Source organism: Acanthisitta chloris, unplaced genomic scaffold (genome assembly GCF_000695815.1).
Source record: "Acanthisitta chloris isolate BGI_N310 unplaced genomic scaffold, ASM69581v1 scaffold28687, whole genome shotgun sequence".
In the NCBI taxonomy this organism is placed as follows: domain Eukaryota; kingdom Metazoa; phylum Chordata; class Aves; order Passeriformes; family Acanthisittidae; genus Acanthisitta; species Acanthisitta chloris.
Window position 1 is genome coordinate 599 of NW_008681424.1, and position 11,774 is coordinate 12,372.

The following is an 11,774-nucleotide window of genomic DNA, read 5'->3' on the forward strand; positions in this document are numbered from 1 at the left end:
CCAAATCCATGGAAGAGTGACGGGAATCAGTGACCATGTACATTCCTTTTATATTTGGCTTTGTCTCAGGAGAACAGTGATTTCTGCGGGAAGGAGGGAGAGGGTGGAGGTTTTCTTGGTTAAATCAGGAAAAAAAAAAATAAGCTTCATTCCCTCCTAAAAATGTGCCAGATTTCTGGGAGAGCTTTTGCCCCACCTGGAAAGGTCTGGAGGGAGGAGAAGAAGACATCACCAACCCCAGGGAAGTTGGGATAAGTTGACATCTCTCCACAGTTTCTCCTTAAATATTCCTTGGGGAATTTCAAGCCTTCCAAGGTCCCTCCTGATCCTCCAAACCATTCTGCTTTGAGTTGGATTTCTAAGGAGATGAGGATTAATTCCATGTTCCCTCCTCAAAAAGAGGGTTTTTTTTTGCCTTTTTTCTTTTTTTTTTTGCTTGTTTTCTTGGGGTTTTTTGGTGGTGGTTTATTGCTGTTCCTGAAGGGAGGAGGGAAAAACCAAAACCTTTCCCACATCCCTTCCTAAGTTTGCCTCATCTCTAGGACAAGTCATCACCTCCAGAGTGGAGATCCCTGGGGAAAAAAAAGAAGAAGGGAAAGGAGGAAAATGGTGACGTGTCCCAGTTGTGCCATTAATTCATAGGCTCCAGAAACAAAAAAGATGGGAAAAACCCAACTTGATTAAACTAATCTAAACTGAAAAGAAATAATCAAAACAACTGAAAATGAGAAAAAAAAAATCCTGGGAAAAAACTCAAGGTGTTCTCCTGGCTCCTAAGGCTTTCCAAGGCACTGCAGTGCAGGCAGTTGGTAAAGAGCCACTGGAGTGGTTCTTTGGGGGGAAAAAATTGGGAAAAATAAAATAAGGTGGAAAATAAAATATGGGGGGAAAAGGAAAAAATAAAATAAGGAAAAAAGGGGAAAATAAGGAAAAAAGGGGAAAATAAAATAAGGAAAAGGGGGAAATAAAACAAGGAAAAAGGGGGAAATAAAATAAGGAAAGGAAGGGAAATAAAATAAGGAAAAAGGGGGAAAAGAGGAAAATTAAGATAGGAACAAATAGGAAAAATAGAATAGGAAAAATAGGAAAACAGAATTATAAGAGATAATAGGAAAAAACAAAACAATAGGAAAAAACAAAAATAGGAAAAATAGGGAAAAATAAAGTAGGGAAAATAAAATAATAGGGAAAAATAAAATAATAGGAAAAAACAAAATAGGGAAAAATAGGAGAAAAATCAAAACTAGGGCAAGTAACAAAACCAAAATGCTCCAAGAGGTCACTGTTGCTCTGGGAATATCCATCAGCCATGGGAAGGAGGCTCAGGGACACTTGGCACCATCACCCTGGCTGGGACAGAACCTCCAGGGGCTACTTAAATGAGGGGAAAATGCTGCAGCTGCCAGAGAGGACCTGGTGCCACTTGGCACTGCCAACACCAGGACCTGGAAAGGACCTGGTGCCACATAGTACTCCAATCCCAGGACCTGGAAAGGACTTTATGCCACGTGGTACTTCAATCCTAGTGCCAGGAGAGGACCTGGTGCCACATAGCACTCCAATCCCAGTGCCAGGAGAGGACCTGGTACCATGTGGTACTTTGATTCCAGTGCCAGGAGAGGACATGGTACCACATGGTACTTCAATCCCAGGACTTGGTGCCACATGGCACTTCAATCCCAGTGCCTGGAGAGGACCTGGTGCCACATGGCACTCCAATCCCATCACCAGGAGAGAACCTCATGCCCACATGACACTGCCACCTCCAACACTTGACACCTCACGACCCTCCAACTCCCCTCGCTGCAGCATCTCTCAGTCATTTAAGTAGCTGTGCTCACCCCTGGAGCAAGAAGTGGATCCAATTTTGTGTACCCTAAACATCTACCTTGGAAGCCAATGGCCACATGGCACTCCAATCCCATCACCAGGAGAGAACCTCATGCCCACATGACACTGCCACCTCCAACACTTGACACCTCACGACCCTCCAACTCCCCTCGCTGCAGCATCTCTCAGTCATTTAAGTAGCTGTGCTCACCCCTGGAGCAAGAAGTGGATCCAATTTTGTGTACCCTAAACATCTACCTTGGAAGCCAATGGAAGTGCCCTGAATCCCGCCCGGTTAGTGAAAGATTCCCGTGTGTCTCCTGATTCCCAGCCACTTTCCAGCCTGGCCCCGTTCCGTGCCTCCTGTCACGCTGGGGTCGTCGCCGCCACTCCTATTTCCTCCGCGCTTGCGTCTGGCTGCTCTGTCCCTTCTGGTGCTGCGGCTTCATCTGAGCCAGGATGTCTCGGATCTTGCGTTGAGCCATCTGTGAATGAGTCATGGAATCATCCAATGGCTTGGGAGGAGCTTCAAGATTCTAGTTCCAACCCATGCCATGGGTCACCAGCCCAGGTTGCTCTAAGCCCTGTCTGATATGGTCTGGAATAGTTGCAGGGATGGAGCAACCACAGCTTCTCTGGGGAACCTGTGCCAAAGCCTCAACACCCTTCCAGGGAAGGATTTATCATAGGCTCATCAAGGTTGGAGGAAACCTCTAAGATCATCAAGTCCAACCATTAACCTATCACTGCTCTAATCTCTAAACCAGATCCTCCAGTGTTGGATCCAGATGCTTCTTAAACACTTCCAGGGATGGTGACTCCATCACCTCCCTGGGCAATATTCAAGTGCCTGAACACCCTCACAGGGAAAGAATCCACCACTGGCTTGAGGAGCTCCCAGGACCGTACCTGGCTAGCATAGAAGTGCCCAATGATCTTCACAATGACCTGCTCATTCTCATCAGGGGTCTGGTCCCTTGGCACCACCACCTCAGCTGCCGTCAGGTTCTGCAGCTCATTGACCTGTGGGGAAGGGGCAGAGACCACCCTGTTCACCATGGAAAAAGGGTGAGCCCCTCTAGGAAATCTGCCCCTGGGATGTCCTCAAAGACCACCACAAAGCAGCTACCTCCCTCCCAGGGATGCCCCATCCCCATCCAGACCTTGCCCCTACTTACAGTCTTGCCCCCTTTGCCAATGACCCTGCCTGCGGCCGAGGCAGGGACACGGATGTGCGTCTCCAGCTTCACCTCTTCCTTGGGTCCAAAGAAGTTCTCCTCCTTCAGCTTCCCATAAATCCTGCCTTGTGCCTGTGGAAGGGATGGAGCTTGGAGTTAAACACCAGTCAATATGACCCACCCCAGCCCATGCCCAACCAACTCAATGGGCTCCATTCCCTACATGGGACAACATCCCATGAAATCCCAGTTCCTTAGAGTTTCAAACCAGCTCAGCCCTTGGGAGAACTGATAGTGGGTTGAGCCTCAGACTGGGGGCTCAAAATTGGGGTCACCACACTGCTCCTCCCTTCCCATCTCCACAAGGCAGCAGAGAGGGACACCCCAAATCCCCATGGTGATGGCAGCAGAGGGAGAACCTTGAACTGAGCTTCTGGAGGGCCCGTGATGACGACCATGCGCACTTTGGAGTCCGGCGTCTCCGGAGGGGCAATCTGGACAGGGAGAGAGACAGTGGCTGTGGCAAGAAGCAGCAGAGGCAGGATGAGAGCTGTGCCCTCCCTGCACCATCAGATCAGCCCTCAACCCCACCAAAGCTTTTCAGGTGGTTTGCCCAAGAGATCACTTTGGCAGGCTAATGGTTGGACTTGGCAGGTTAATGGTTGGACTTGATGATCTTAGAGGTTTCCTCCAATCTTGATGATTCTATGGCTCTAATGCCCCCACAGTTGGGGAGCAGGTGGCAGATGAAGGTCCCCACCAGGGCAACCCTACCTTGATAGAGGCACTTGCAAACCGGGAGAGCTGCTTGATGTGTTGGCCCTTCTTGCCGATGATGGCTCCGACCGCCTGCGCGGGGATGAAGACGTGCACTGTCTCCTGCTCCGGAGGCTGCAGGGACAACATTGAGGGCTAAGTGGTACCATCCAGGGCTCAGTGTCACCCTTCATCCCCCAGGTGATGCTCACACCACTCCCAAGCGTGCAGGGTTGAGCCATTCCCAGATCCCATAGGGTCCAAGCACCTTCTCCACCACCTTTTCAATAGATTAAGGGACCAGATCCCACTCCCATCCTGGACCTGATGCCTGCTGGCAGTAGGGGATGCTGAAGGCATCACCTTGATCATCACATAAGTCTTCTCCACACAGAAGATCCCCCCCAGGCTGGAAGGAAGATCAGTTTGAGCTGCCTGGTGTTCACCTACCATGAAGGAGCTGTACGGTGCGGCCCCAGAGACACTGCTTGGTGGAGGAGGTACTGCGTTGGAGGAGGCAGGGAAGAGGCCAACTGCAGCCAGGTTAAGGCCAGGGATGAGGTGAGATTGTAACTGAGAAGAGAAATGGGTGTTGCTTTTATCAGGGCATCATCCCAGACAGGTCCAGTCAGCCAAGGGAGGACCAAGTCCACTCACACTCATAGCGGCCACGTCGTTCTCGTAGGCTTCCCTCACTTTCTTCATGATCTCCTGCTCTGCTTTGCAGCAGTTCTCGATGGAGCCCTTCACTGTGATGGTCCTTTCAGGGTTGTACAGAGTCAGGTCCTGCAAGCTGTAAGGAAAGACTCTAAGGAAAGACTGGACACAGCACTTAGTGACATGGTCTAGTTGATATTTGGTGGCACTAGGTCAGAGGTTGGACATGATCTCAGGTCTTTTCCAACCTTAATGATTCTGTGAAGACAGTATCAGCACTAAGATCCTGCTGTACCAGTTGCTCTGGTCCTTCTGAGGATGCTACTGGGGTGTTGAGACACAAGGTGCCACCACCACCCTGTGCTGGGTCTGCCTGGTCCCGGTATAGGGACCAGCATCATGGTTTGCTTTGGGAAGTCCACTCTGCCTTCCCCAAATCCAAGGTTTAAGAGTAAAAACCCAGTCCTGGCCATCAAACCATCAAAGCCCTGAAAGGATTGGAGGTGACACCTAAGGTATGGTGAAGGGACACCAGAGGGGAATACAGAAAATATAACACCAAGATTTTTCAAGAGAGCTTTGGAGTAAAGCATCTCTGCCCACTCTCACCCTATCACCCTCCTCCTCCTCCTTTCCCACCCACCCCAGGCTGAGAGAGTTCCACCCTGGTCTCCCCAAAGGGAATGAGGAGCCTTACGATGAGATGGTGATTTTTGTCTCCGTGTCCTGCTCCACTTTCTTCAAGTTTCTCCCTTCTTTGCCAATCAGGCGCCCCACAAAGTTGTTGTGGGCCAAGATCTTCAGAGGCACTTCATCAGCTCTTGAAAGAGGAATGAGGGAAGAAAACAACATGAAGGATTACAGCAGCTAGAAGAGCAAGGATTTGGTGAAGAGACGAGGGAAGCTCAAGCGCCTTTGCTTGGAGTCCCCCAAAGCAAAGCTCCTGAACACATGGTTGGTACCATCACAGCCCAGGAAAGGGTCACAGGTGGGACACACAGGGAAACCTTACGTCTTGGTGTCCTTTGCCTCCTTCTGCATGATCTCCAAAATCATCTTGCAGGCAGCAGAGCAGCCCTCGGGGGTGGAGTGGATGCTGATGGCTTTTTCGGCAGCTCCTGCGTTTTCTTTCCGGTGCACGTCGATCCTGGAAGGACAATATGGTCACTGGGAAGTGGATCTGCAGCTTCCCAGTGGAACAAGCTCCCCATGCAAGCCTGAAGCTCACACTCAACTGTAAGGTTGGACCAGGGGAGGTATGAGGAGTAAATTTGCCTTGATATTCCACATGGATGAAGAGGTTGGAAGCTCAAATCACCAAAATCCAAACAAGGCATCAACATCTACTTATTTCAAGCAATAGGAGTGATTAAGTGGTGGGACATGCATGTGCCTGGGGATGGGATGGGCTGTCCATCACTTCACATCCTACATAAAGCCTTCCCTGGGGAAGTAGAACCATGGCCAACGTAAGCTCAAGGGCCACATGCAAGAGCACGTGGGTGAAATTCAGCAAATTCATAGTTTCATAGTATGTTAAGGGGTAAGAATGGAGCTTGGAGATCATCTAGTACCAACCCTCCCTGCCCTGGGCAGGGACACCTCCCACCAGAGCAGGTTGCTCAAGGCTTTATCCAACCTGGAATGAACATCACCAGGGTTGGAGCAGCCACACACTCCCTGGGCAACCTGTTAAATGAGACTGGCTGAGTCCCATCCCAACCCTGGCACAGGGAGATATGTAGGGAAGTGCTAACTAGAGAGTGTGGCTGGAGCAGGGAATGGGAAGGTGGATCTTGGACACATGGCCCTGTGCAGAGGGAGAGATGGAAGGACCTCACATAGCCCATTTTCCCCCCAAAGAATACAACCCAACAAGGCACCAACTCTCACAGGAGAACAAACTCACTTGGACTGTGTCTGCTTGGTGATGTTCCTGATGGTGGCCCCTTCCTTGCCAATGATGGCCCCCACATACTGGGTGGGCACCAGGAGACGAAGGGGGATGTCCACTGGCTGCTGCTTGACCGGAGCCCCCGCGGAGACGGGGGAGCCCTGCCTGGGGGCTCCGCGCACCCCAAAGCCCCCGCGGCGCCCGTTCTCCGGCCCCGGCGCCGACTGCTCGTCGGGGATGTAGGACACCTTCAGGGCATGGTTCTCCAGCTGGTGCCCGTTCAGCTTCATGATGGCTCTGCAGGGGAGTCACACAAGAGTCACAGTTGGAAGGGAACCACAAGGATCATCTAAGTACAACTGCTGTTCCTGTCCAAAACACTCCAACAATCCCATCCTGTGACTGAGAGCGTTGGGCAAACACTCCTGGAGCTCTGTCAGCCTTGGGGCTGTGCCCACTGCCCTGGGAGCTGTTCAGTGCCCAAACACCTCTGGGGGAAGAACCTTGTCCTGATATCCAACCCAAACACCTCTGGGGGAAGAACCTTGTCCTGATCTCCAACCTAACCCTGTCCCAGTGCCCAAACACCTCTGGGGGAAGAACCTTGTCCTGATATCCAACCTAAACCTCCCCTGATACAACTCCAGGCCTTTCCCTGGGTTCTGTCCCCAGTTGTCAGAGATATCAGTGCTTCCCCTGCACTTCCCCTTATGAGAAAGTTGTGTACAGTGGTGAGGTCTCTTCTCAGGCTCCTCTTCTCCAGTCTGAACACACCAAGTGCTTCAGCCACTCCTCATGTGGATTCCCCTCAAGGCTCTTCACCATCTTTGTTGCCTTCATTGGACACTCTCTAATAGCTTTAGATTTCTCTTGTATTGTGGTGCCCAGAACTACACACAGTATCCAAGGAGAAGGGGTTGGGCTGGGAATCACTCCTGGGATGCTTCCAGGCCAACTGGCAGCACATCAACTTGACCCAAACAGGTCAAGCCTTCCCTGGTAATGAACACCATGAGCAGGGAAAGGAGATGTCAACTGATGCTGCAAGGACCTGGCAGGACTTTCCACTCAGCCTGGATGAGCCAAAATATTTCAATGGGAACCTCTCTGTGTATCCAAGGCAAGAACGGGATGGTGTCAGGAGTGGTTCCCACATCTCCTCCACATGATGATGTCTGTGGGATATATATTCCCGGCAGGAATTCCGGGATGCAGGAGCTGCAAACTGTCGATAGATGGGGCTGGCAGCAAGAGCAAGGGATGGGTTTGATCGCTGCTCTCCGCAGCTCAAACCTCTCCGGCTCCAAAGAGAGATCACGGACTCAACTCCAGAAAAAAAAAAAAAACCCAAAACATCCCTAACCAACCCCCCAAAAAACCCTAAAACTCTCTGAACTGCCATTTCCCTGCTAGCAGCTCCATCCCTGCAGGGTGTGAAGGGACCAGGGAAGGATGCTGGATGCAGCACATGCATCCCTGGAGTAGGGAAAAGTAGGGAAGGAGCTGCAAGTCTCCCAGTGACACAGCTCCTGTGATATTTCACCCCATTGCTACCTTTTTTTTTTCTTTAGAAACAACTCCTGAAATCATGGAAACACAAGGAAATCTCCACTTTTGCTTGAGCAAAAAATGATATGTCTTTACTCCCTGAACTGCTGCTGAGAAAAGCCTAAAAACTTGGGATCTCCTTCTGAAGGTGAAGGAAAAGAAATCAGAGGTCAGGGATGTCCTTAAAGATTTGCTACATTTTGAGCCAAAATGCAGGAATTTGGAGGTAATCTGGCTCCCAGCAGTGGAAATCCTGTTTTCTGGTAGCTGGGAAGGGGTTGGAGCTGCAGCAGGAGCTCCCAGGGGTCACTTACTGCCTGGTCTGCTCCCGGTTGGCATAGGTGACGTTGACCACAGCTGTCTCACTGTCTGTGTTCACTGTGAGCAAGAGAGGCAGGAATTAGACATGCAGCATGAACACCTCAGACCAAACCCCAAAAAAAAGCTGAGACACTCCCTGGGATGAGTCCCTGTTGGATCAATCCCCTCCTTGGGGCTCCCCCCAGAGATTTACAAACAGCTCTTTGCTGTGTGGGAGAAGAATATCCAACCAAGGGTTCAGTCCACCCTGGATTCATCCTGAGCTCCACAGATGCTCCTGCTTTATTTAGAGGATGCTCCTAAGTCCCTGTGCTCTGCAGCAAAGCCAAAGCCAACTCCATCCTGCCATCCCTCCCCAGAGCACAGGGACAACCCCAGGAGCTCCTCCAAGCCATTTCTGAGAGGGCTATAGGAACTCTACTCTCATTAACCATCCCAGGGACAGTATTAAACCTCTTCCCTCAACTGATCACCATTAGAGGCTGAGATAAAAATCCACTGAGTGGAGACACAATGTCCCTGGTGCCTTGGGAGAGCATCCAGCACCTTCCCAAAGTAGTGCTGGTGGGAATGGCTCTGATCCAGGACCCAGAGTGGGGACACCCATATGAGCTGCCCAAAGCCACCAGGCAGGAGTTGTCTTTTGGAACAGAAAACAAAAAAAGAAACCAGTCCAGCAACTAGGCTGAGACCTCTTGACATCTTTAGCCACGGGTTCTGCTGACAAAGGCAAACCACATGTCCATCTTCACCCACCTCCTCCCCCCCCCAAAAATATAATATAAAGAGCTGGGGCAGAACACCCCAAAATTCAGCTTTCATTTCACTCCTACCTTGCTCACAGTTCTCTACAGTGCCATACTGGGCTAGCAAACCATCCAAAACCTGGCAAAAGGAGCAAACAAACCCACTTTACCCTGGGATTGTCAGGACAGATCAGGGCAATACAATCCATCAATAAAGGCAACTGTCTAGTCATTAAGATTTCCCAAGCAATTAGATGAGGGAAGCTCCTGCCTGCCCCAGGACGCTGGACCAAGAGGCCTCAGAGCCAGCAGGGGGGGAAAAGAGAGTCAGGGAAAAACTCCCAGCAGGCAGCAGGAAGAAAGGATCCATTTTGTTCCTTATACAATAGATAAATCATAAAACCCTGTTATTAATGGGGATTTTTGTTGGTGTCGCTTACGTCGCTTCTATCCCTTGATTTTCCTCCTGTAATGGAAGGGAAACAAGCAAGGGCCTTGTCTAATTAGACCCAATTAATCACAAAAGAAAAGGAAAAACTGACTTTTATCCCAACTACAGAAACCTGGAGGGGGGGAATTAGGCCTTAAATCTGATCTATGCCTCTCCACTGGCTCCTCTTACCTCCCATCGTAGCTGGGGTGGGATGTTTCGGATCTGAATTTTCCGGCTCCTAGAATAAAGGGAAAGGGATTAAAAAAGCAGATTTGGTCCAAAAACTTGTCCAACCTTGTATGGCACTGTTCCAATGGTGATGGATCTCCTCAAGCTTTGCATTTCCATGCACTCCCAAGGATTCTAGTAGGTTTTGGCTGATTATACCCAGCCCAGTCAGGGATGGATTTATGGAATAGAATCATCAAGGTTGGAGGAGGTCTCTAGGATCATCAAGTCCAACCACTGATGACTCTGCTGTTATGGCAGGAGCTTCCCTGAGAACAAGATTCCCAACTCCTCCTGACCCTTTGGCACTGCTTGGAGCCCTAACATGGGCATGGCTGGAAAGGTAGAGACTTTTCCCAGATTAAATGGAATTAATTGATGAGATTGGATGTGGCACTTAGTGCCATGGTAGGGATGGACTCAATGAGCTTTGTGGTCTCTTCCAACCTGGTTGTTCTATGATTCCATGATGGATTAGGAAGCAAACTGGGAGCTGTGTCCTCCCTCACCAGAGGGATGAAGAGACACCCCTTGGGATACTGGGAGCATCACTCCCACATCCCCAAACCCAACTGAATTTTATCCAGAGAGATCAAGGCACAGGCAAACAGCTCCTTCACCACAGATGGTCTCAAGGTTGCTTCTCCACTCACATTTTTGCCTCTTTCTAACCTCACTTTTCCCGAAATAGAAACTCCTTTTAGAATTCCAATGCCAAATTTGCCCTGGGGGTGCTGTTCCCCCCCCCGACCCTTCTCTGTGCAGCTGCTCCAGACAGCTGAGAGCAGCTGTGGGCTCAGCCAGAGTCATCAACCACGTCACCAAACCCACACCCAAAGGCACCTTTGGGTGCCCAAGGATGCAGATTTATGGGTGCCAACAGTGCCAATCCCCCCATGGATGGCTCTTCCTCCTCCTTACCCTCTATTTTTTGGGAAGAACCAAAAAACCTCTCCATTTTTAAGGTGTCAAAGGAAAGGAAGGAAAAAGCCATGACCATGGCAGCTGCATGTTGGATAAATAGCCTCAGAGCCACAGCACAGATCCAACTTCCAATCCAAAGTGTTTATAAACAATGGGAAATAACACACACACCCCAAAAAAACAAAGAGAGAAAATGAGGTTCTAGATCATGAATTTCTAACAACACAAATTCAGAAGGTGCTTCAGCTCCCTTGTCAATGAGAGGAAAACATCCAGCATGGAATGATCCAAAGGCATCCATGGGGTTTAACCCCAGGCAAGGATTTCTCCTCATTTCCATCACCCTGAGAGGTGAATCAGCTGCCTCAAGCAACACTCACACATCAAAATCCTCTCCCAAAAGTTTGGCCAATTGGTTTCAAACCAAAGCAGAACTGATGTAGCCCAAAGATTCCCAGCAGAGGGATGGAACTGTCAATTTTGGGGTGGTTCTCCCCTCTCAAAGTCCAAATGAAACTCAAACAAAAAAAAACAAAAAAAAAATTAAAATGAGATTTTCCAGCTCAGCCACCGGAAAGGCTCCGAAACAGCAATTTTGTGGCTGCTACAGATGTAAACCAGGTGGATGAGGAATAAGAAACCAACCCTTCAAATCCCAGCGTGGTGGGGGAGCTGCAGGAAGGAAAGGGACACACACTCTGAAACCAGAGCTCTCCTTTCCATGCTAATCCCCATCCCGAAATGATCGGCAGGGAGAGATTAAGAAATTCAGAATGCCAAGAATGTCAGAGTCCAGGGAAGGTCAAAAGGATTTGAAGTGACAGAGGAACCCCTGGAGGTCTCTCACCACCCACCCCTGCCACGGAAACTTCTCCAGATAGCTCCAAGCATCTGGATGGGCAGCACACGTGTTCGGCATGGACGTGACCGGAATCCAATGTGCTATGGAGAGAAAAGAGCCATTTATGTCCTCACCCCCCAATTCTGCTGCCTGGCAGTTTGTTTGCTCCCCCTAAAAAAAAATAAAAAATAGGCATTAAGTGTTGGAATCTCTTTTCTTAACTTGCTGGATGTGGGAAGAGAAGCACCTGGATCCATCCCAGCTGGGAAAGGTGCAGAGTTGGTCTGTGCCTCCCCAGGGCCACAGTGTGGTTAGGAACATGTTCATTAAGTATGATTTCTCCCATCACAGCTATTCCACCAGGATTTTGTGCTGCTCCTAACAACCTTCAGTGCTGATGGAGAGTAAATTCCCACAG

At 49.8% G+C, this 11,774-nt stretch overlaps 1 protein-coding gene across 3 annotated transcripts in view; it reads right to left on the reverse strand.

Moving 5' to 3' along the window:
* Positions 1-2,222: 2,222 nt before the first annotated feature.
* Positions 2,223-11,774, reverse strand: part of LOC103805458 (insulin-like growth factor 2 mRNA-binding protein 1) — a 27,656-nt gene continuing 18,104 nt past the window's right edge. The window contains exons 3-15 of one of the 3 annotated variants that reach the window (XM_009078109.1): positions 9,553-9,601; positions 9,018-9,069; positions 8,178-8,241; positions 6,331-6,612; positions 5,434-5,568; positions 5,119-5,241; positions 4,422-4,557; positions 4,215-4,337; positions 3,783-3,899; positions 3,428-3,502; positions 3,009-3,140; positions 2,740-2,853; positions 2,223-2,315 (exon numbers count right to left, since the gene is read on the reverse strand). In XM_009078109.1, coding sequence (XP_009076357.1) covers positions 2,223-2,315; positions 2,740-2,853; positions 3,009-3,140; positions 3,428-3,502; positions 3,783-3,899; positions 4,215-4,337; positions 4,422-4,557; positions 5,119-5,241; positions 5,434-5,568; positions 6,331-6,612; positions 8,178-8,241; positions 9,018-9,069; positions 9,553-9,601 — 1,495 coding nt within the window. Of the gene's footprint in view, positions 2,316-2,739; positions 2,854-3,008; positions 3,141-3,427; positions 3,503-3,782; positions 3,921-4,214; positions 4,338-4,421; positions 4,558-5,118; positions 5,242-5,433; positions 5,569-6,330; positions 6,613-8,177; positions 8,242-9,017; positions 9,070-9,552; positions 9,602-11,774 lie in introns of all 3 variants that reach the window. The other 2 variants (XM_009078108.1, XM_009078110.1) reach the window with 2 other exon arrangements.